The sequence below is a fragment of the Marmota monax genome, unplaced genomic scaffold, assembly GCF_021218885.2.
Source record: "Marmota monax isolate L192 unplaced genomic scaffold, Marmota_monax_Labrador192_F-V1.1 WCK01_AAM20220418_F8-fsc00103, whole genome shotgun sequence".
NCBI lineage: Eukaryota > Metazoa > Chordata > Mammalia > Rodentia > Sciuridae > Marmota > Marmota monax.
Genome location: NW_026694286.1, coordinates 1,168,600 through 1,191,962, shown reverse-complemented (window position 1 = coordinate 1,191,962; position 23,363 = coordinate 1,168,600). Strand labels below are relative to the sequence as shown.

At 36.6% G+C, this 23,363-nt stretch overlaps 1 protein-coding gene across 4 annotated transcripts in view; it reads left to right on the top strand.

Moving 5' to 3' along the window:
* Lpin2 (lipin 2) overlaps positions 1–23,363 on the top strand; it is a 77,070-nt gene that overhangs the window by 50,252 nt on the left and 3,455 nt on the right. For 3 of the 4 annotated variants that reach the window (XM_046467438.2, XM_046467435.2, XM_046467437.2), the window contains 15 exons: positions 4,095–4,202; positions 4,995–5,118; positions 6,050–6,395; positions 9,673–9,772; positions 13,085–13,272; positions 14,901–14,994; positions 15,415–15,484; positions 17,040–17,129; positions 18,057–18,139; positions 19,110–19,269; positions 19,594–19,742; positions 20,730–20,816; positions 21,535–21,687; positions 22,195–22,309; positions 22,941–23,044. In XM_046467438.2, the coding sequence (XP_046323394.1) occupies positions 4,095–4,202; positions 4,995–5,118; positions 6,050–6,395; positions 9,673–9,772; positions 13,085–13,272; positions 14,901–14,994; positions 15,415–15,484; positions 17,040–17,129; positions 18,057–18,139; positions 19,110–19,269; positions 19,594–19,742; positions 20,730–20,816; positions 21,535–21,687; positions 22,195–22,309; positions 22,941–23,044 (1,971 nt within the window). The remainder of the gene's footprint in view (positions 1–4,094; positions 4,203–4,994; positions 5,119–6,049; positions 6,396–9,672; positions 9,773–13,084; positions 13,273–14,900; positions 14,995–15,414; positions 15,485–17,039; positions 17,130–18,056; positions 18,140–19,109; positions 19,270–19,593; positions 19,743–20,729; positions 20,817–21,534; positions 21,688–22,194; positions 22,310–22,940; positions 23,045–23,363) is intronic. The other variant, XM_046467436.2, reaches the window with a different exon arrangement.

Sequence of the window (23,363 nt, the reverse complement as noted above, 5' to 3'; positions counted from 1 at the left end):
ATATGCCTCTTTTCAAGTCAGCACTACCTGGAATTTAAAGATAATAATTGGGGGCAGAAAGTCTATTTTCTCATTCAACTTTTTTTCTTTTGTACCTGTTCCACTCAGTGGTTACCCCGGCACCAGAAGGACCATCGATGCTTCAGTGGGTGGTTCTCTTCACCCAACTGTTGGACAAGAAACTGCTGCCCATAAGTGGCCCTGTGTTTCCAAAACCTTTATGTAATTGGGGGTAGGGACAGGGTTTAGGAGGAAGGTTCTGGTCTGCTTGTATGTTTTCAGATAAGCTGTTGAAAGGAAAATTTATGTCCTTTGGAAAAGTAGTTATGTTAAAGTGTTTTTTTTATTAGAGAAAAGAAGGGGAAATAATTTCTTTTTCTAGTTTTCAAAACCAAACAGTAACTTACTTGGATCTTGTACATATTTTATTTGCCACACTTTTGTTTTCATGGTCAAGCCAGGAAAAAAATGGTACTAATGTGTGACTGGTATATTTTAATTGTTTTACATTAATGAATATCATGGTATAATGATTCCCTTTTGGCAAAACCATTTATTCTTTTTTTTTTTTTTTTTAAATACTGGGGATTGAACCCACAGTAGGTACTCTACTATTAAGCTATAATCCTGAGCCCTTTTTTATTTGAGACAGGGTGTCACTAATTTTCCAAGGCTACCTTGATTTTATTTATAATTCTCTTGCCTTGGCCTCCTGAATAGCTGGAATTATAGGTGTGTGCCACCACACCCAGCTGTTTACTCATTTTCTAAAATTTTGGAATCTGGATGGTAAATCCTGACATAAAGTCCTACATTTGATAGTACTTTTTAACGTGAAAAATTTTATGCCCATCTTACATTACTTACCAGCTCACATGTGTAATATTCTTTCTCTTGCCATTAGATTTTTATTTCAGTTCTGATAGAATGCAGAATTACCGTACAACTAACCAATTAAAGATCCAAAGAAATGGTGAAAAAGCACTTTACACTCTACAGACCAGCATAAACTATTCTTATAAAACTTTAAAATCCTGAATAAATCAGCAGTGTCTTTCTTTTGTTATTTTTTTAAAAAATGGGAAGACTTTAATTATGTTCCTCTTTTACAAATCATTGATTTCTCAAAGAATTTTAAGCCACTAATAAGTGCCATAATGGAGCTTGGGTTATGGCTCAGAGGTAGAGCACTCGCCTACCATGCGTGAGACACTGGGTCTGATCCTCAGCACCACATGAAAATAAAAATATTATGTCGACCTATAAGTAAAAACTAAATATTTTTTTAAAGTGCCAAAATTTCTTAAATATTCTTCTTGTCCTTCCCCCCCCCCCGCTCCCCCCCCCCCCCCAACGCTTTCAGTCTCTTAGAGGTTATTTATCCTTTCCTCACCTAGGAGAATAAACTTTGAGAATATTTCACGTGTTCCACTGCTTGATTTTAGGACCATTAAGAACACACACACACACAAAAAAAAAATCTTTAAAAATTTTCTTACATATAGGTGGACAAGAAACTTGTATTTTTCAGAAAAACTCCAATTACTTATATATCTAAATTTTATTTGGATTAGCATTGTAGTGTTTCTTAAGTGCTTTATTCCTAAGAATATTTTTGCCAACTGAAGTTTGTTTTTTAATATATTTTTTAGTTGTAGATGGAAACATTTTTTTTATTATTATTATTTTTTAACGTGGTGCTGAGGATTGAACCCAGGGCCTCACGCATAATAGGCAAGCACTCTACCACTGAGCTATAACTCCTGAGCTTAAAGTAATACTTTTGTTTTATTGACATGTTTCCTTTGTTAAAATAATAGAGCAAAGCTTAAAACTCCTAAACTATCTGCAGCTTTAACTTGGGAAGCTAAAATGTGTCTAAGACATACATGAAGTTGCTTACTAAATGTATAAGAGTCAGGGCTGGGGTTGTGGCTCAGTGGTAGAGTGCTTGCCTAGCATGTGTGAGGCACTGGGTTTGATTCTTAGCACCACATATAAATAAATGAATAAAATCAAGGTCCATCAACTTAAAAATATATGTAAAAAATTAAAAAGGACAAGGGTCATTATTTATTTACAAATGGATAAGTCACTAAATTTATAAATGTTAATGCATTGCAGAAATATGAGCCAAATTGTACAAAAGGCTGCGTCAGCTAAATCTGTTGGTGTACCAATTTGATTGACAGTTAAAATGGTTGCCAGCTTATCTAAGCTAGCACCTTCTTTGGTAAGCAGGCAAGCCACAACACATGTAAACTAGTACCTTGTGATGTTTCTCAGAAGCTTGGTGGTTTGTTTTTTCTTTGGGTCACTAGTGAATTATAAATGCTGTCACTTGAAGAAACGTTTTCCTGAAATTTTCTTAAAACAAGATCTGCTAAATTATATAGCCAAGACTTTTATATATATATATATATATATATATATATATATAAAGACAACAAAATGTAAACAGTCATCAGAATGCAGATTGTATTCTGAAATAAGAAGCATGGGCCTATTAAGAGTTCTGGTTATAGAAAGTAGTCTCTAGATCAAATAGTTTACATTCTTCATCTCCTGATCAATAACTGGCTTCTAGGGAACCCCACAGGTTTTTCTATGGTGAGTGTAAGTGTTTAAGGTGACATGAATGTCTGCTTTCCTTGGTTTTGTGTTTCTCTTCCCTTGAATGAGATTGTGTTGGGGAAATCTTTTGGAAGAAGGAAAATTAGCATTAGGAAAACTTTAAAATAATAGATGCAGAGATGTGGAAAACCTATTACATGTCAGAGTTAATGATAAATAGTTTTTAAGATATAAAGGAAGAAAAATAATACTAAAAAATAATTTAACTGGTTTTTCTCCCTAATGTTAGTCCAACAAATTGATATGAATATTCTCATTTTACATTTACTATCTGTCCTATTAGAACTTTGAATGTTTTTCCCCCACATTTTTTATGGGTGCACTATAGATGGTGGGATTTATTGTTAGATATTCATACATGCATACAATATAACAATAAAATTTGGCCAGTATTATTTTCCAGTATTTCCCCTTTTCCTCCATCCTCCCTCCCCTTGATTCCTTTTTTCTTTTCTTATCTCCCCTTGACTTTCATGAGATCTCCCCCACCTTTCTTTTTCTTTTTCCTCTAGCTTCCACATAGGAGAGAATACATACAACCCTTGACCTTTTGAGTTCATGTTATTTCACTTAACATAATAGAACATTGAATATACTTTAAGAACTTTAGACTTGTATAATATGGTGCTTTACATCTTTTGGAGTTTTTTCTTTATACTACTTTGAGAATTTAACATGTTACACCACATAAATCTCACATCAATTCTGTGAAGTAGACGGGACAAGTAATAAATTTCCAATTAAAGATGAAAACAGGGGCTGGGATTGTGGCTCAGCGGTAGAGCGCTTGCCTAGCATGGGCAGGACCCAGGTTCAATCCTAAGCACCACATAAAAATAAAGGCATTGTGTTGTGCCCATCTACACCTAAAAAATAAATACAAAAAAAAAATAAAGATGAAAACAGGCACACAGGGCATTAGTGTTTAGATTTGGGTCATTACTAAACTTCTGGATTCTTGATTATCTGATATCTAAAGTGTAGAGCACACCTGTAATAATCCCAGTGACCTGAGAGGCTGAGACTTGAGGATTGCATGTTCAAGGCTAGCCTCTGCAACTTAGCAAGACCTTGTCTTGAAATAAAAAGGAGTGGGAATATAGCTCAGTGTAAAGTACCCCTGGGTTCAATCCCCAGTACCCCTCTCCCCTCAGAAAGGAATGTTACTACCTCAGATTTGTAAAAACTGAATGAAATACATATAAAGCCTTATTATTCCAAAGGATTTAAAAATGAATTTTTAATTAGATTTCCTTTCTGTCCTTCTTCCTTCTTCTGTCCTTCTTCTGGTCCATAGTTAGTGATTACAGTAGCATATGGCATTGGTAAATCACCCTTTCATATTTCCTTTTGAAAAGGGGGGAAAAGCCCCCTTTGTTTTTGTCATTTAGGGAGTTGGCCAGTAGATTTGAGTAGTATTTTAAAGCTAATAAATGTCGTCATTGTTTTCCCTTTCACAGAGGATCTTCAAATGCTTCCTTAAAGGAAGAAGAATTTAAGGAGCCTTTGCTCTTCCATTCTGGAGATCACTACCCCTTATCTGATGGAGATTGGTCCCCATTAGAGAAGTGAGTATCTTTGAAATTTCTTGTTTACTTAAAGGAAAAGAAAGGACATGTTAAGTAACTTTTTCTGTTATTTGACAGCAATAATTTTTCCCATTTCTCTCATACACTAAAATGAACTATTTTCTTTTCTTATGAATAAGAACTATTTCTCTAAATAATTATTTTGTTCCTAAACTTAATCTGCCTACCCTAACCTTGTTGGCCAGTTGTATATCTGTATAGTTGGCATAGAATTTGCCAGTTCTTCAGTTCTGTTTCATGTCAACTATTATGTGTAACTATGGATAATATAATGAAAAAGCACATGTAGTCCTACTGTTTATTCTGCAATCAAATGTTCACCTATTAGCTGTTAATATAACTCCTTTCTGTGCATTTCCTGTTCTGTAAAATTACTTGTATCATTGATTTCCTGTGAGAAGCAAATGAGATAAAGAATATAAAGTGCTTAGAGAGGACCCAGTAACTTCTCAGTAAACACTAGTTGCCATTTTTATATATTTTTATATTTTTTTAATTGTCAGTGGGCCTTTATTTTTTATGTATTTGTATGTGGTACTGAGAATAGAACCCAGTGCCTCACATATTAGGCAAGCAGTCTACCACTGAGCTATGACTCAGCCCCATTTTTATTATTAAAGAACACAAAGGGAATAAGTAATTGATTCTTCCTTTAAGAATGTTTATATCTGTGGGATACAAAGTTATTGTATATTGAGACTTATATTTCCTTTACTCTGTAAGGCTCAGTAAGATGGAAGGCTTCACTTTTCTTTGTTCTTGTGTTTGTAGCACCTATGTCCAGGCAGTATGTCCTAAGAGTGATTCAGAGCTGGAGGTGAAACCTGCCGAGAGCCTGCTCAGATCTGAATCTCACATGGAATGGACATGGGGCGGGTTCCCAGAGTCCACTAAGGTATTGGTGTTTAACTTGCCTGTGGGATATATCTGATAAAGACTAGTCCCTCCATCTCTAAGAAGCAATTTCTGACTGAGCTCACTGAATGTAATGACAGTAGTGCCCTCATGTGGTCATAAAAATAAATTCAAAGTTAACATTTTTCATAACATTTGTATTGCAGTAGAAGGAATCCAACAGTATTTTGTGTTTGTATTTAGTGGACAATAATGTTGATTGTTAATTAAAGATGTTTTAAAGGCACCTAAAGGAAATTAAAATTTTCACTCTGAAAATTTATCATATATTGGTTACTAAAGTTTTTTTGACAACACATTATGAAAGAAGAAAAAATGGAAAGATACATTTCTTTTTTTTAACTTTCTGATGGACCTTTATTTTATTTATTTATATGTGGTGCTGAGAATCGAACCCAGCGCCTCACACTTGCTAGGCAAGCACTCTACCACTGAGCCACAACCCAAGATACATTTCTTGAGGGAGGAAAATGTTTAGATCCTCCTTTTGAATTTAGGTTTTTCAGAGAGACGGATTTTGCTTATATTTGTGACGGAGTTTGGACTTGACTTCCCACTTTACATTGTTTTAACTGAACCTTGAAATAGTCCAAGCAGAGTTAACTTCTTATTTGGTATTGTAAGTTGTCTCCCTCAAGATAAATATTCTCTACCTCTATTTTATCACAATATTCTCCAGTGTTTAATTCTTTATAATAGAATGATTATAATACAGCTTGTTTACTAACATCATGATATTGAACAAACTGCAATTATTTGTTTTTACCACTTTTTAATTATGAACTATTTCACACAAAATAATATATTTAATGAACATGCTATAAAGTGAACACATTTTGACTAGCATAAGAATTAGATTTAACAGATACCTTTGAAATTAGTTTAATATTTAAACAATTCATCTTTTCTAGGTCAGCAAAAGAGAAAGATCTGACTACCATCCTAGGACAGCTACAATTACACCATCAGAAAATACCCATTTTCGGGTAATTCCAAGTGAGGATAGCCTCATAAGAGAAGTAGAGAAAGATGCTTCCATTGAAGATACTGTCTGTACCATAGTGAAACCCAAACCCAGAGCCTTGTGTAAGCAGATGAGTGATGCGACATCTGCTACAGAACTTCTTGAACCTCCTCTTGCAACTCCTCAGATTCCATCTATGTTAGATGCAGACCACCTTCATAGCCCATCTTTAGTGGAAACTGCCTCAGAACCCAAACCAGTGGCTAAAGTAGACTCACCATCAAAGAAGAAAGGTAATCATTTGTTTAATTTGGTATTGGGTACTCTGAATTTAGATGGATAATTATTTCAGTGTTTCACATAATATGTAATGGCGATCTTGTATTCGCAGCCCCTAGGCAGAGCCTGTTATGTGCTTTGTCCTGATTATTTACTGTGGCTTCTCTGTTACTCTCTAAATTCCATTGTAGCAGGGCTTTTAACTTCCTTACTAGATCTCCTGTCTTGACTCAATTGGCCTTTGAGAAAATAATGAGTTCAAATCAGTTAATGTATACAATCATAGTATCATTGTCATTTTGAAGAGTCTATATTTCCCCAAATTTAATAATATTTCTTAGCTGATTTTTTCCCCCCTGACCAAGAGTCTGTTAGGGCTCTCACATGTTGCATTTGATTATTGGGTAGGTTTGCCAGTAAAGTGAAGTCTTAAACAATTACATGTTTAAACAGAAAGAAAACAGAAAAATGAATTTCATCTGAAACATCTTCATTAAGGCTGAATTAAGTACTTTTTTGCAATGATGTAAAGTAAAAAAATATATGCTAATTATTAGTGCTTTTCTTTTCTTTCCTCTAAAACAGGTAGAGAGAAGGATGGAGTCAAACTCTTGACTCAGCAGCTCTCACTTTTGGAGTATTAAGTTCAATAAATCAGAACATCCTTACTATTTAAAAGTGTAGTTATCCATTGATACTTCGTACAGTAAGATCAGAACATACATATTCTCTGAATACTGGCCTTAAATCCTATTATTAAATATACTCTTTTTTTACTTGTGGTTAGACACAAAACCTTTATTTTAGTTTTATGTGGTGCTGAGGATTGAACCCAGTGCCCCGCCCGTGCTAGGCGAGCTCTCTATGCTGAGCCACAACCCCAGCCCCATTAAGTCCTATTTTTAGGGCAGTAAAACTTTACCTAAAATTACACATAGTCATATATAATCCAATACCTACTACTGTAGCTTTAAAAAAATAATAAGAATTAGCACCAAAGGTTAGCTCATCACAGATTGACTAATAAATATCCACAACAGGTATGGATCTGCAAGGCCTTTCAGAAGTAAGTTACCTAAAATGAAAGAATGTGACTGTCAAGGTTACTTTTGGCCATATCTGTCCATCCAACTGATGATGACTTATCTTGGTACCTACCTTTCACCAAAAGCCCATAACTGTTTTATTCTAAAAACTGTGAAGGAGAGAGATCCATTTCTTCCAGGGTGAATGCTTTGTTCTAATCTAGGAAATAATGACCCCCTAGTCCCAGCACAGAGTATAGGAGCTGACAGAGATAGGAACACTGAATGGTTCCCACAATTCTTTGGCCTCATTCCTCCCCCCCAGCTTTTTGTTATGAAAAGCATTATATAGTTACACATCACTTAATGATGCATGTGGTCTAAAAACTGTGTCATTAGGCAGTTTTATTTTTGTGTGAACATTATATTTTCACACAAACTTAGATAGTATTATAGGTCAATCAGCCTTTTGATAAAATTAAATGCAGTAAACATGAGAGTATGAGGTTGTTGCCAGCATAACATGGCACAGTTTTACAGTAAAGTTTCTTCTACTTGAGTAGAGGGAGTATACCCTAAAGTAAATGATAAGTAGCATAGTAAATACATAAAACAGCAATCATTTTTATTGTTATCAGGTATCATGTAGTGTACATTGTATATGCTGTAATTCTATAGGCCTGGTAGTACAGATTTGTTTACTCCAGCATCACCACAAACACATGAAGAATGTATTGCCTTAAAATGTTACATTGACTACATCATCAGTATATGATAGGATTTTTTCATCTCCATTATAATCCAAGTGTTCTCTTACTCTCCATTTCTCTACTCGCAGAAGTTTTCTGTTACTTTAAACAATTACAGACATTATGACATTTCACCCTTAAATCCTGCAGGACACACCTTCTAAGAATAATACTACTGTCATCTTGAATATTCCATATTTATATTTCCTTAAATGTACCAAGAATATAGTCATGTACTACATAAAGACATTTCAGTCAGTGATAGCCCACATACACAGTGGTACACTAAGGTTATGTCACCTAGTGGTTTCATAACCAGCTTAGTTTATGTAAGTACACAGTAACTTTTTTTTTTTTTTTTTTTTTTTTTAAGACAGGGTCTCAGTAAATTGCCCAAGCTGGTCTCAAATTTGTGATCTTCCTTCCTTAGCCTCACAAGTAGCTCGGATAACAGGCATGTCTCACGACATCTAGCCTGTGGAATGTTTTTCAAAACAAAAATCTATCAAGGTTCACTCACTGCATTTGATTTTTATGTCATTAATCTTTTTTATTTTAGAACAGCACCTTTACAAGTGCTCTACTTCTGAGCCACAACCCCAGCCCAAGGGCCACTTTAATGAACAAGTGAAATTGTTTAGCAGTACACCCTAAGGCAATAAATCTAAAATATTATAAATTTTAATAGGTAATCAATATAAAAATATTTTGCATTTTTTATACTTATAAAATTTTATACTTATAAAATTAATTTAGATGATTTATAGAAGTTGAGATAATACTTTCTTAAAACATGTGTTACATGACTCAAGACTAGTGACAGTTTAAGTGCTCACATGTGGCTGGTGGCCACTATTATGAGCAGTATAAATCTTAAGGCTTAATTATATTAGGGTTATTTGTTTTCCTACTGACCTGCATCCCAGCCCTCTTTTGTATGTGTTAAATTGATGATTACTTTATGAGATATATTGGGTACCTCATACTACTCATGATGATCCACTATATGTGATGCTAAATGCAATCATTGTTTAACATATCATCTGCCATATCTATCAATCATAAAGGATTTTTGTCCTTTTGCAGTTAGAAGGTAATATGTGAGTTGATACTTGGGCGCTGTGTAAATATACCATCCCCAGCAAACTTCCCTTCATGATTTTAGAGTAATGGCCTTGTTCTCATGCAGGTAATTTTCCTCATTTGGGCACATTTGTTCTTATCTGAATGTGTTTGAAAACTTCCCCATTAAATGTGAATTATTAGGGGCTAGGACTGTTCCTATAACAACAAATGAAAGAATGAATAAATGATGTATGTTTATTTTAGAGCCCAAACTTTCTCTTCCATTGACTTGGATGGTTGAGAATCAACATAAGTGGAACTAACCAGTTGACACTTAAAAATAAAACCCTATTCTAATTATGGTCAGTTTTTTTACAGACCTTTTACTTTCTTACAGAATAGTAAATTAAGAATAACTAAATTTGTACCTCTGATACATTTTTCTTAAACAGGTGTCCACAAGAGAAGTCAGCACCAGGGACCTGATGATATTTACCTCGATGACTTAAAGGCTCTAGAACCTGAAGTTGCAGCTCTCTATTTCCCTAAAAGGTAGTATGTGCTTAGTATGTGTACTTAGGGGTAAACAGCTCTGAAATATTGTAATCATTTCATCTAAGCAAAAAGAGCAATATGCTTATGCGTTAGCTAAATCTGATTGTTTCAGGGAATGGGATTGTAGCTCAGTGGCAGAGTACTTGCCTAGCATGCATGAGGCTCCAAGTTCACTCCCCAGCACCACAACCAAAAAAAAAAAAAAAAAAAAAAAATTCAAGCATGTAGGAGTGTTTCATGAATTAGAAAATTCATAAATAGTGAATATGTTGTTTTGACTGTAGCGACTTGAAATTAATAAATAGCTGTTTATGAACATGTTTAAGGGCTGGGGTTGTGGCTCAGCAGTAGAGTGCTCTCCTAGCATATGTGACTCCCTGGGTTTGATCCTCAGCACCACATTTAAATAAGTAAAATAAAGGTATTGTGTCCAACTACAGCTAAAATATCAATATTTAAAAAAAGAAAACATGTTTAATACAATAAGAGAGAGATACTAGTCAAACCTACATACGAGTATAAGACTTCAGATTATTTCTCTTTATAGTCACCAGTGTAAATTTGCAAATTCAGCATGCTTTGGAAAAGTTCTTTATCATTTGTTTTAATGATACTTCTTTATCTGAAAACATTTTACAAAGAATGCCTTCACTCCTTTGGAGAGTCTGAGTTCCCAATCCTTTTCTTTAGTGAGGCCTAATATGGTGAGACCCTATTGCAGGTTCTCCACATTCCTATAGCTCCCACCATTTGTCACACAGCTGCCCTCTCAGAGCCTCATGATTTTCTCCCTAGAATAACCCAAACATGAATTTTACATATGATACATGTGGATTGTCTTCTCAAGTTCATTTCATCCATAAAGGAATTTCATTATGTTACTCTGTGGTTAGAAAACTCAACTTTTTTCCCACAGAGAGTATGCCTTGAATCTATTGAATAGTCATATATATACATAATTAAACACTTTTAAGTAAATTATTGAAAAAATGTTTTTTCACTTGGAATAGAAAGATGGGATTATCATATAAATTTTTTACAGATATTTGTGGGAGGCTCTAAAAATTTTTTCCTAACTCTGTACCCTAAACTTGTCTCAAAATATCTACCTACTTCACTTTAAGTATGGGTTTTTTAAGGTCAGAAAACTGAAACTGCTCTCTTTTTTATAGTGGGAAAATTAAAATGTAAGCTATCTTAGAATTAACATTTTGTTTCCCAATCCTTTGTTATTTAGTTATATTAGTATTCCTTTAGTAGATTTTTTAGTTTTCCTTTTAAAAAGTAGGGAGAGTAACTAATATGATAAGTTATAATAGTGTGGTACTAAGGTCTTAACTGTTAGGGCCACTCTCCATTCACTATGTAAAGTTCTTAGTTTATGCACTAATTATTTCTTGAAACATGTCATAAATACTTACAGTTAGCCTTTAATATGTTATTTTTTTATAATTATCTTTACTATTTAATAACCAGTATTTATAGTTATAGCTAAACTTTAATCCATAGGAATCCTGTGGATTTGGCAGCATGCTGAGTGAGATGACATTCCTCCTGTCTTTAGATGTTGGAATCAACATTTCTATTTGGGTGACACCATCTGCTGTAATTGATAAAGTGCAAGATCTCAGAGACTTGCCACAGTAGAATTTTAATTCTTCCTCTTGTAATAACATTCCAACGCTGGTGTTTGGTGGGAGGCCTACACATAGGCATTTAGAAGCTCAGGCTTCTTCTGTCATCCCCTCAGGGCCTCAGAGTTCAATATTTATAGATAGCAGACAGGGAATGGAGAGAGGACCTAACAAGAGCTTGGTCATATGGCCATGTAGTCACACCTGACTGCTTCTGGAGTCTCCACATGTGCGCAGTAAAAGACAGCACAGCCATTGGTGAACATGTAGCCAGCTTCTGTCTGTTTTCTTCATCTTTACGTTGGCCTTGTTACTCCACCCCAGCATATTCACAGGTTTTGCTGAATTACTATTTGCCAGCAGGCTTGACTTTTTATCATTTCTAATAACATTGTATCACTATTTAATTTTAATTTGGGGGATGTGAGTATATATATTGCTATTAATGAGAAATTCTCCAAAACCTGAGTCTTTCATTAGTTCAAAAGCAAAAAATAATAGTTTTGAAACTGCACCCAATCTGTAACATATCTGCACTATGCTGCCATTACTGTTCATCTTCAAGTTTTCTTAAAATATCACATAACTTCATCAGATATCATGTTTTTAATCACATGTTAAAAATAGTGGTTTTTTTAATAAAATAAATGAATTTGAAAACTCTAGAATAATATCTCAAATGTGACATTAAATACCTATTCAAAGGTATAGAATCGTAAGCATTCATGACTAACAAACGTAAGACACCATTTCCTTGTTCTTTTCTCTCAAATGTATGCCCCATTATATAAGGTTTCCATTATGGTCACCTTCTGGGACCTGGCTTCTGTGCCTTATCATCAAGAAAAATAAAAATATTGGAATAAACTCATCTTTAGCTTTGGCCCTCACCACTGTAAGGACAATTTAATTTTAGTTTATTTCTTAATATATTACTTTTTCAAGATGGGTCTAGCCTCCTGAGGACTTTTTCCTTTTTCTTGCTTCCTTTATTCTTTTCTTTCCTTTTTTCTTTTCTTTTTTTTCTTTCTTTTGAGGTAATGAATTTTTAAAAGCCTTTTTTTTAAAATATTTTTTTGTTATACATGGACACAATGTCTTTATTTTGTTTATTTTTATATGGTGCTGAGGATCGAACTCAGTGCCTCACATGTGCAAGGCAAACACTATGCCAGCGAGCCACAATCTACCCCAAAAGCCTTGTTTTTTAAAGAGAGTATAGTTTAGACTACAGTAATTTTCTACAGGATGTATATACAGTACGTTTCATAGCTTTTTCTAGGAAGTTAAGATCAAAAGGCTCCAAACATGAGAGTTTTCTTAACTACCCTGTCATTTTCAACATGGAAACGTTAACAAATGCTCATAACTCTTTTACTCCTTTAATTATCAGAAAAGCTATAGTTGAAATTTTGCATTATTGTGAATGACTAGTGATTTTCTGATATATTGATATATTATATTCACAGTTAATTCCTCAGAAGCACTATTTAGAATCTCTTTAATATCATTTATGATATTATTCTAAACATTGCCTAAGAAAAACTATGTCTAATTGTTCATCTGTTCCTTTTTAGGGAATACGTTGTTTGATCTGAGCCCGACAATCATGTAGTAAGCTAAGAATACCATAAATTGTAATAAAATGTTTTACCTTTTCTTTCACCTGCCACAGTGAAACGGACCCTGGCTCCAGGCAGTGGCCCGAGTCTGACACTCTCTCTGGCTCCCAGTCCCCACAGTCTGTGGGAAGTGCAGCTGCAGATAGTGGCACTGAGTGCCTCTCAGATTCTGCCATGGACTTGCCCGATGTCACACTTTCGCTATGTGGGGGCCTCAGTGAAAATGGAGAAATTTCTAAAGGTATACTGGGCAGTTATGCCCTATCTTCACCTCAGAGAGCAGCCTGATCATCACTTGATTTAAAATCTGCCTTTAGCCATTTCAGGGTGTTTTTAGTTCTTCAGTGAACTTGTGTAAGTCTTAAGTGTCTTCCTATAATGTCAGGTCCTTAGACTCTCATTTAAGGTACCTCTTGTGGGATGGCTTTGGTAAGGGCGTGTACCTTGAAGGCTCTAAATAAGTAGTTGAAAGTTCACAGGGTGCCCTGTTTGCTGATGACCTGGGTCAGATCACATTGCGTTGATATTTCTCATCAGTAAAATCATTCAAATGTTTGTGGGACTGAGACCCAGAATCCCTCCTGGAAAGCAATGGGACTTAGACATGAGGGCTCTGAAGTTGTAGAAAATTGGTGATCCACTGAGTAAATAATCTTTATGGCAAAAAGTAGAAGGTTTACTTTCTGACTCAGGCTTGAGAGATGGCCAGTGAGGTAAAGCCTGCTTCAGAGTAGGGAAGGATCTTAGCAGAGAACGGATGCCTCTAGGTATGGTGGAACACTTGCATGGGTTTGTCCTACTTTCTTTAGCCTTTTTGGTTTTACCTTCATTTTTAAACCAAACTCTTAATGTTTTCTCAGTTTGGCCAAAGGCTCATAATTGATTTTCCTCCAAGGAAATATTTTCTTCCCATGAATTAGTATCATCATTTTAGCATTAGTCTTTGTTTTCTCTCCCCTTCAGAGGAACTGAAGGTGTGATGTGTCAGAATGGGTGTCCAATGCCCTAGAATCAAGTTTTCCTCAAGTTTCTCCTTTTTAGAGTCACCAAATGCTAATTATGTCTCTTCCCCATTTCTTTTAAACTCTCAGTTAAATTATGTGAGAGGGGATGGAAAATATAAAATTTATATAAAATATAATTTTTTTGTTTTAAATACTGCTAGTTTGGTAGAGTTTGTTTTTGGAGGAGGCAGAAATGGCAAGTAAAAATAAATAATACACATATTACCTGGAGGAATAACCCACACAAGAAATTTCTGTCAGTCTGACTCTACTGGAGTGCAGATTTAGAAACAGGGTACAGAAATTCAAGGAAAAAATCTTCATCCATTCTGTAAAAATTTGGGATTTATTTATTGACAGATTCTCAGCCAAATTCTGAATATGTGATTTTTTTTCTTTTCTCAAGCGTTTATAAAGATGTTTTGATTTTCTAGTATAGCATGTACTTAGAACTATAAAAATATTCCCCAATTGTGCAATTCCCTGTCTGTAAAGTTTTCCCTCTGATGAGAATGGAACTTAGTTTTTTAATAGTTTATTTGCTTATACTTGTCTTTCTTTCCTTCTCTCTCTATCCACATCTGTAGTCATCTATTTTCCTAAAAGTCTTTCTCCTGGATTTTCTTTTTTTTTTTTTTTTTTAAACTGGGGTAAGAGGGAGAGGATTAAAAAGAAACTATCTTTTCTTCTTAGCGAAAAAAAAAGTGACATTTTGCCTTTGATATTAAAAAAATTAGGGTTTTTTTTTTTTTTTAAGGACTTACTTATTTTAGCCTACAATTCTTACAGTGCAAAGAGGATTGTGTAATTTCTTAATGGATTTATGCACTTTAACCAAATTGATAGTTATTATTTTATATTGCAGAAAAATTCATGGAGCATATCATTACTTATCACGAATTTGCAGAAAACCCTGGACTTATAGACAATCCTAATCTTGTAATTCGTATATATAACCGGTAAGTACTCTTGCTTTCTTGCTTTGAACATCATCATATGAGGTTTTTTTTTTAAATAAGTACTATTTTTAACTGATACCATTTTTCTTGGTATAAAGTTTGTCATCTTATATAAACAAATCAATAGGCAATGACTTTGAAGTGAAAATTAAGCCTCAAATTTACTTGTAAATGAGGCATTGAAATACTGTTGTTCTGTTTCATAGATTTTACTGCTTCTCTGCTCATAGAAGTTTGGCTTAAAGCAAATATTTTTTATGTGAGAAAAATTTAGTTGATAATCTTTACTAAAAAGAATAAGCAGTTTGATATGTTATTTCTACTTCTCTGTACTCCTCTCTCCCTTACTCCCGTCCCAGCCTCCTTTGCTCCTCTCTCTTACTCTGTGTAATGATTTTGCACAATTTTTGTTTCTGATAGTTACTATAACTGGGCTTTGGCTGCTCCTATGATCCTTAGCCTGCAAGTATTTCAGAAGAGTTTGCCTAAGGTGAGTGATCTACATTTGAGAACTTCTCCAACATTGATTACCAAAAATCTAATGAGAACAACTTTGAGGAGGAAAGTTTATTTGGGACTCAGTTTCAGAGGTTCAATTCATGTTCAGCCAACTCCATTGCTTTGGGTCTGTGGTGAGGCTGAATATCATGGTGTAATGGTGTGATGGAGGAGTGCTGCTCTGCTCATTGGAGCAAGGAAGCAGAGAGACAGGAAAGGGCCAGGGACAGATCAAAGTCCAAAGGCAGGTACTCAGTGACCTATTTCCTTCAACCATGCCCCATGTGCCTACAGTTACCACAAGTACTCCATTTAAATTATTAATTCATCATATGGATTAATTTATTAATGAGCCTATAGCTCTCATAATCTGATCATTTCACTCTAAAAATTCCTGTTTTGCCTAATACATGAGCTAGAGCAGCATTAAAGATCCAAATTCTAACACTTATATTTCTGAACAGAAACAGTTCAAAGTTTTATTAATCTAACATAAAAGATCCACATTGCTATATGTGCCTACCAAAATTACCTTTTGCCCCAAATCTGGGAAATTACCTGGGCTGCACTTTTTTGTCATCGTAATTAGATATTTATGCCAGTTTCTGATTATATATTTGAAGTTCAGAGATCTGAGTTGGCAATGTAGCTTAGTGGTAGAATGCTTATCTAGTCTGTGGGAAGCCCTGGGTTTGATCCCATCACAGGGAGGAAATAAAAGTTTAGAGACTTTATTAATTATAAATTAAATATGAAATGAATAGGAGGGGGAAAAATCTTCCCCTCATTAATACAGGAAGAAACAGCTTTCAGAAGAAGGGGAGGTGACCAGCTAAAGCATGACATCAGTTTGGTGTATAGTTGGGTCAGCTTGTGGCTGGGACACCTGTTAATTTAGAACCTCAAAATTTGTTTTTAATCTGTTCTCTATGAAGATATCATTAGCCTAGTCAGTCCTCATATCCTCATATGTTCCAAAGTTAATGAAAAAGAACTGCTGGCCTAAAGTCTTATATAGCTAGACCACCAGGCCTCCCACCACAAAGCCTGCTGCCACCAAAGTTGGACCTTTTTCATCTTTAAAGGGTATTAAAAACACTAGAGGGCTGGGGTTGTGGCTCAGCGGTAGAGCGCTCGCCTAGCACGCACAAGGCCCTGGGTTCAATCCTCAGTACCACGTAAAAGTAAGTAAATAAAATAAAGGTATTATGTTCAACTACAACTAAAAAATAAATATTTAAAAAAAAAAAAACACACACACACACACACTAGAGGAGGGCTGGGATTGTAGCCCAGTGGTAGCGCGCTTGCCTCTCACACTTGTGAGGCACTGGGTTCGATCCTCAGCACTGCATAAAAATAAATAAAGGTATTGTGTCCATCCTCAACTTAAAAAATAAGTAAATAAAAAATACTAGAGGAGTTTGGGAGATATGGAGAACATCACTTACTTCCAGAAAAAGGCACTGTCTTGCAGGCCAATTTTATAAGTCGGGTGCTTTACAACCAACAGATTGACCAGGCTGACCTAAATTGATTATTTCCAGGCCACTGTTGAGTCCTGGGTTAAAGACAAGATGCCAAAGAAATCTGGCCGCTGGTGGTTTTGGCGGAAGAGAGAAAGCATGACTAAGCAGGTAATAGACCTAGCGGTAATCATTTCCATGGGCTGAGAAAAAGTGGATCATGTGTTCAAAAAACCTTTACCACATACAAGAAAGTACTCTTACATAGGTTCTTTTGCCATTTTTGAGCAGTTAATGCATGAATGTGCTGTGAGGTACTTTGCCTATGTTACCTACAGCCTTTGCTGCAGCTCAGCACCAGAGATGTTTGCATTGCCACTTTAAGGAAGCTTGGGCATAAAGAGGTGCTATTGTTAAATAAGGTCAAGGCACTGGTAAGGGATAGAGCCTGGGCTGACCTTGTATGGCTCCAGAGCCAAGGTCCACTTCCTGCATTAGTTTTCACATGTTACAAGCAAAAGGTTATTCTGCACAACTCCACATGCAAATAACCAGAATCGGCTCTTTTAACAAAAGCGTCAGAAGAATAGGTTTGTCCAGAGAACCACACTAAACAAGCAGTAGATCAAGTCTTTATTACCCCAAGTCTGATAAACAGGGTTCTGGGATTTTCAGCTGTTGTTCTTCAGATATCACAAGGATAGTTCTGCCTGAACCTAGTTCATGTCCACACCAACCACCTCTTCCTCATGTAGTGCTGAGCTATTTCTAATAGCCAGCTTCAGTCACTTCTGTTCTGCAGTCCGTGTGTGTCTGCCAGTGACCTAACAGCTAGTTTGGACCATTATATTTTGTTACTTGGCACCTTTTAAAATGCTTTTGGTTTTACTTCTGGCTCTAGAGACAGCTTTTTACGTGGCAGTACATGACTTCTGTCTCAGGTTTTTGTCCTTCAGCTCAAAGTAGAGAAAGTCTGTTTCTCTGTAGTGGGGTCGCAGATTCAGAAGGTTTATTTTTTCCTAGAGAGGGCTGCTGATTAATTTTGGCTTGTTCATAGGGAAAATATTTCACATTGCCATTATCATCTTTCTGTTTTAGCTGCCAGAGGCTAAGGAGGGAAAGTCCGAGGTGCCGCCAACCAGTGACCTACCATCAAGTACTGAAGAGCCAGCCAGTGCCAGGTGGGGTGCCCTCTTCTTCCTCTCACTCACAGCACTTGGGCTGCTCATTTGACCATTACCTAGGAATTGATTGTGGCAATTTTGTTTAATTTTTAGTCAGAAACATCTTTCTCTCTTAGATGAACATGACATCAAGTAGGTCATTAACATCACTCAGCAGATGACAACTGCTTTTCTGAAAAATATTATCGGCTTAGAGGAATAAATATATTCACTACTACTTCATAAATACCTTGCCTCTGTCACAGAGCCATGATATTATGTGCTGAGAAATATGGGACTTCAGAAGGAATTCTAGGCATTTTAAGAGGTGTTACCCTTGGTGACCTTGTTCTTCCTGCTTCCTATAGGCACCAAAGGGAGACATTAAAAAGTATCTGAAGGGTTGATTTGAATGTGTTGTCATTTCTTTTGGACATTTGAATTAGCTGACTCTGAGAAGAGTTGCTCACACTGTATCCTATTCTGATATTTTCCATCTGTTTACTTTCCTTGGTCCAGGTTCTCTCCTCAATCCCTTCTGTAACCCAGCAGTCTAAGTCTAGGAGTTTTATTTTACTCTTTACCCTCTTTGAATGAGTATATAAAATTTCTTACTACTATTTTTTTTAACCCAGGTTAAGCAGTGTCCAAAATGTATAATCCAGGACCAATCTTTTATTTGTTCCTTTTGAAACATACACATCTTTTACAACAGGAGTAGCTAGACCTGATAGCTTTTACTGGATATAGCAGAAAGTAACATGTGAAAGCCAGAATGTAACTGCATGCCAGTTATGAGAAGGAAGAGAAAGGTGGCCTTATCATTATCAATTAGTGATGTACATATTTCAGAGGTAAGAAACTGGGAAGATGGAAGAAGAAACAACTCTTGCTAACTCTAGAAAGGATTAAGGATATTTGTATTTTCTTGGTCCTACTGAAAAGCTCTTATCAATAAAACTCCCCCTGCTGCCTCTTCCTTAACTAGTGTGATGTTAAATAGGCCAGCTGAGGATGACACATCCAGTGATGAGGGGTCACAAGAGCTTGAAGAATCCATCAAAGTGGACCCCATCCCCACAGAGACCATGAGCCACAGCAGCACAACTTCATATAAGAAGTCTCTCCGACTCTCCTCAGACCAGATAGTGAGTCTTTTGTGATATGTGCAAATTCAATAGGACTTATCTTAGTAACTGTTTAATTTGATGTGCTTCACTTCTGTTTACCTGGTTTTATGGGGTATTCGAGAAGTCCTTGGAAACCCAGAACACTACTCAAGCAGTGGCTTTCTTGGTCCATCTTGTGAGCATGCTAAGCTCTGGGCTGGGCTATGTTCTACACCAGACATCCTGCTTTGAGTTTGTTAGGATCCTGAAATGCCAGTTACTGCTTTATAGATTTTTAAACTGTTCCAAACTGAGTTTTCTACTGATTTTCTTTATTCTTGTGTTTTTTATTTTTTATAAAAGGCAAAATTGAAGCTCCATGATGGCCCCAATGATATTGTGTTTAGTATTACAACCCAGTATCAAGGTACCTGCCGTTGTGCGGGTACCATTTACCTGTGGAACTGGAATGACAAGATCATCATTTCTGATATCGATGGAACAATAACCAAGTAAGCCGAAGCCCATTGTAGGTAGCAGAGAGCAACCCTATGCCCAGGGAGGAACAGTTAATGTGCATGGGGGAGGGGGGTCCTTCACTTGGGACTCTCAGCCCTCAGCTCTAGTGGAGAGTTTTTTTAAGCCATATTTCCTAAGAGATCCTGAATGTAATCCACACATAATCATTTTATGGAGGGAGAATATGGGTGGAACCACACAAATGGAATGTCAAATATATAACTTTAGAAAGATGTAGTTATTTGGCCTTCAAACTCATACATTAAAAGAAAATAGCTGGGCCACGTGCTGTGGCACACACCTGTAATTCCAGCGGCTCAGGAGGCTGAGACAGGAGAATCACAAGTTCAAAGCCAGCTCAGCAACAGCAAGGTGCTTAGCAGCTCAGTGAGACCCTCTCTCTAAATAAAATACAAAATAGGGCTGGGGATGTGGCTCAGTGGCCGAGTGCCCCTGAGTTCAGTTCCTGGTACCCACCCCCACAAGAAAAAAGAAAATAGCCAGGTGTGGTGGTGCAACCCCACAGTCCCAGCAGCTTAGAAGGCTGAGGTAGGAGGATTGCAAGTTCAGAGCCAGCCATAGCAACTTAGCAAAGCCCTAAGCAACTTAGAGAAACCCTGTCTTAAAAATAAAAAGGGTTGGGGATGTGGCTCAATGGTTAAACACTCCCCTGGGTTCAACCCCTGGTACCAATAATTAAATAAAACTGTAGATTAAGGAGGAGAAAAAGAGGATTTGTGCTTGTAAATTATCTCTGAAAATGAACATCTGGCTCTCGTGTGACCCCACTTTTAGAAGCACCGCATGATTTTGGAGGGTCTGCCAGCAAATATAGTGAATCAGCTTTATAGAGTATCCTCCTCCCTGCTCCACTAGCCAGGGTTTATTAGCTGCTGATCAAAGAGAAAATGAGATGGAAAATTCTTGGCTTTCATATGTTGCATTCCTGATACCTTTTTCTGTTAATACTCTCTTTTCAGGTCTGATGCTTTGGGGCAGATTCTCCCACAACTAGGTAAAGACTGGACTCATCAGGGTATAGCAAAGCTCTATCATTCCATTAATGAGTAAGTTTCTCTTCGCATGTGTCATCCAAGTCTAATGAGATAGAAGTTTGCTTTGCTCAAGAACTATATAAAAATAGCATAAATCATCAGTCCACAATAAATCATGTTATGGTCCAGGCATTTCTGCTCTGCCACCATTCATGGCGCTTGAGCTGTGTGTGCCTGGCACCAACTTACAGGTATTATCTCAGCTAATTCTCACAATGCTGTGCGTTTTGGGGACCACCTATATATATCATCATAACTATAATTATTTTTTACCTAGAATATGAAATTATGAATGTCAGTTACCATGTGTAACTTTGCTTCTTACAGAATGATTTGCATCCTACAAGTTGTCCTTATAAACAAAATTCTTTGTGTCTTTCCCTTACAGCAGATACTTTAAAGATAGTTGAAGATTTTTGTCCATTCTCTGTTTGGCTCTCGTGGACTAGATGCTCTTTGTGTATTACATCAGTACTTTTAAATTCAGCATAATCTGTGGTCACATATTAGCATAATCTGTACTCATATATCTCCATTATTCCCTTGGTGTTTTCCATGGAAAGGTGAAATCATTACAGTTCTAACTAGTTTCTTGCTAAATTCAAAAACCTGATTTTCATAGTATATAAGAACTTTATTTGAATCTGTTAAAATAATAATAGTTTTTTTTTTTTTTCCTTTTGCCAAAATACCTGGACTACAAAGGATGTGTTTTTGTTTTTATTTTCAGGAATGGCTACAAGTTTCTGTACTGTTCTGCTCGTGCCATTGGCATGGCTGACATGACCCGTGGCTACTTGCACTGGGTCAATGACAAGGGCACAATCTTGCCCCGGGGTCCTCTGATGTTGTCCCCCAGCAGCTTGTTCTCCGCTTTCCACAGGTACCTCTCCAACAAGAATTCTGGGTTTTCCTGTGTGCATGTGGGCAGGGACTCAGAAGAGTATGTGTGAGAACAGATATTGGGCTCTTAGAGGTTGTCAGTCTGTTTCAGAGCTTCTGCATTTCTGTTCTTTGGCTGCCTCAAAGTGTTCTGACTCATAGTCTCTGTCAAATATTGTAATGAAAAGTTTTCTTCAACCCTAAACTCCATCAGATTTTTTTTTAATCGTAAGATTTGACTGGCAAAAGAGGAAAAAGAAGTGTACCAGTTACATAGGGTTAAACAAGTGGGGGTCTTGGGGGTGGTGTCGTAGCTCAGTGGAAGAGCGCTTACTGGGTTCGATTCTCACTACCACATATAAATAAATAAAATAAAGGTCCATTGACAACTAAAAATATATTTTAAAAAAGAAAAAGTGAGGATTTTGTGAGCATTAAAATCTTTTCAGGAACACACGTTAGGGAAAACTGCCATTTTCAGTTTGGTGATTGTATTTTTTGTTCTTAGGGAAGTAATAGAAAAGAAACCAGAGAAGTTCAAGATTGAATGTCTCAATGATATTAAGAACCTGTTTGCCCCATCCAAGCAGCCCTTCTATGCTGCCTTTGGAAACCGTCCAAACGTAAGTGTCTCTGGACCCAGATTCTGACATAGGCTAAATTCAGATCATTTACGTTGTCGTAATTATCAACCCATTTTTGTAAGCAGAATGAAATGTTTGTTCTGTTCAGTATTTTCACTGGATCTATTCCACCTTTCCATGGCAACTGAGGAGGTCCTATAGGGACTTATAGATCTGTCCTAGAATTGTATACAGGATACTCTTTGTTTCTGCAACTTCAATTCCATTTCCCCAGGCAGCTCTGCCTCTTGTCCTTCATGGTTTTAAGCCATGTCCTTGTATCTACCCCAGAACCACAGTGTAAACCCTCCACCCTTTATTAATACTTCCCTGACCTGTCTCCTATCCTTTGGGGCCACCACATCTCAGATGTACCGAAGGTGTTACTTCTGAATTTATCTTATACTCTAAGGCCTTGCTTCTCCTTGACTGCCCAAGTTTGCTTGATTCCCTCTACACCCTCAGGTGGCACCACACACTAGCTTGAGTTTGTCTAAAGCTCAATTTCAGAGGCAAAATTATACTGCCCCGCACCACATGTTTCTGTAGAGTCTTCTATTCATGCAGTGTTTCTGACTCACAGTAACCAGTGAAGCTTTTCCTAATGTCTTCTCCGGGTTTTCTCCTGCAGGATGTTTATGCTTACACACAAGTTGGAGTTCCAGACTGTAGAATATTCACCGTGAATCCTAAGGGTGAATTAATCCAAGAAAGGACCAAAGGAAACAAATCATCGTAAGTGCATTCCTAATTCTCAGCCAGCACCATACAGCAACAGTTGCAGCTGGAAATAGATAATAACTGAAATTAGACCTATCTTGGAGGATCAGAGAGCTGTTCCTTCTCTGAGTGTTTTCTCCTCTAGAATAGCTGTTTAAGTGATTCTTGACTACCCAGATATGTAAGAGGAAGTCTGTGCCCTGGGATGGGACTGAGACCTGTCTCTGAACCTGCCTGTGTGAAGAATCTGAATAAGCAGCTTTACAGCCCATGCACTGTGCCTTATCTTGATTTTGAAGTAACAATCTGCATCTCTTCCCCAATCCCTTCTCCT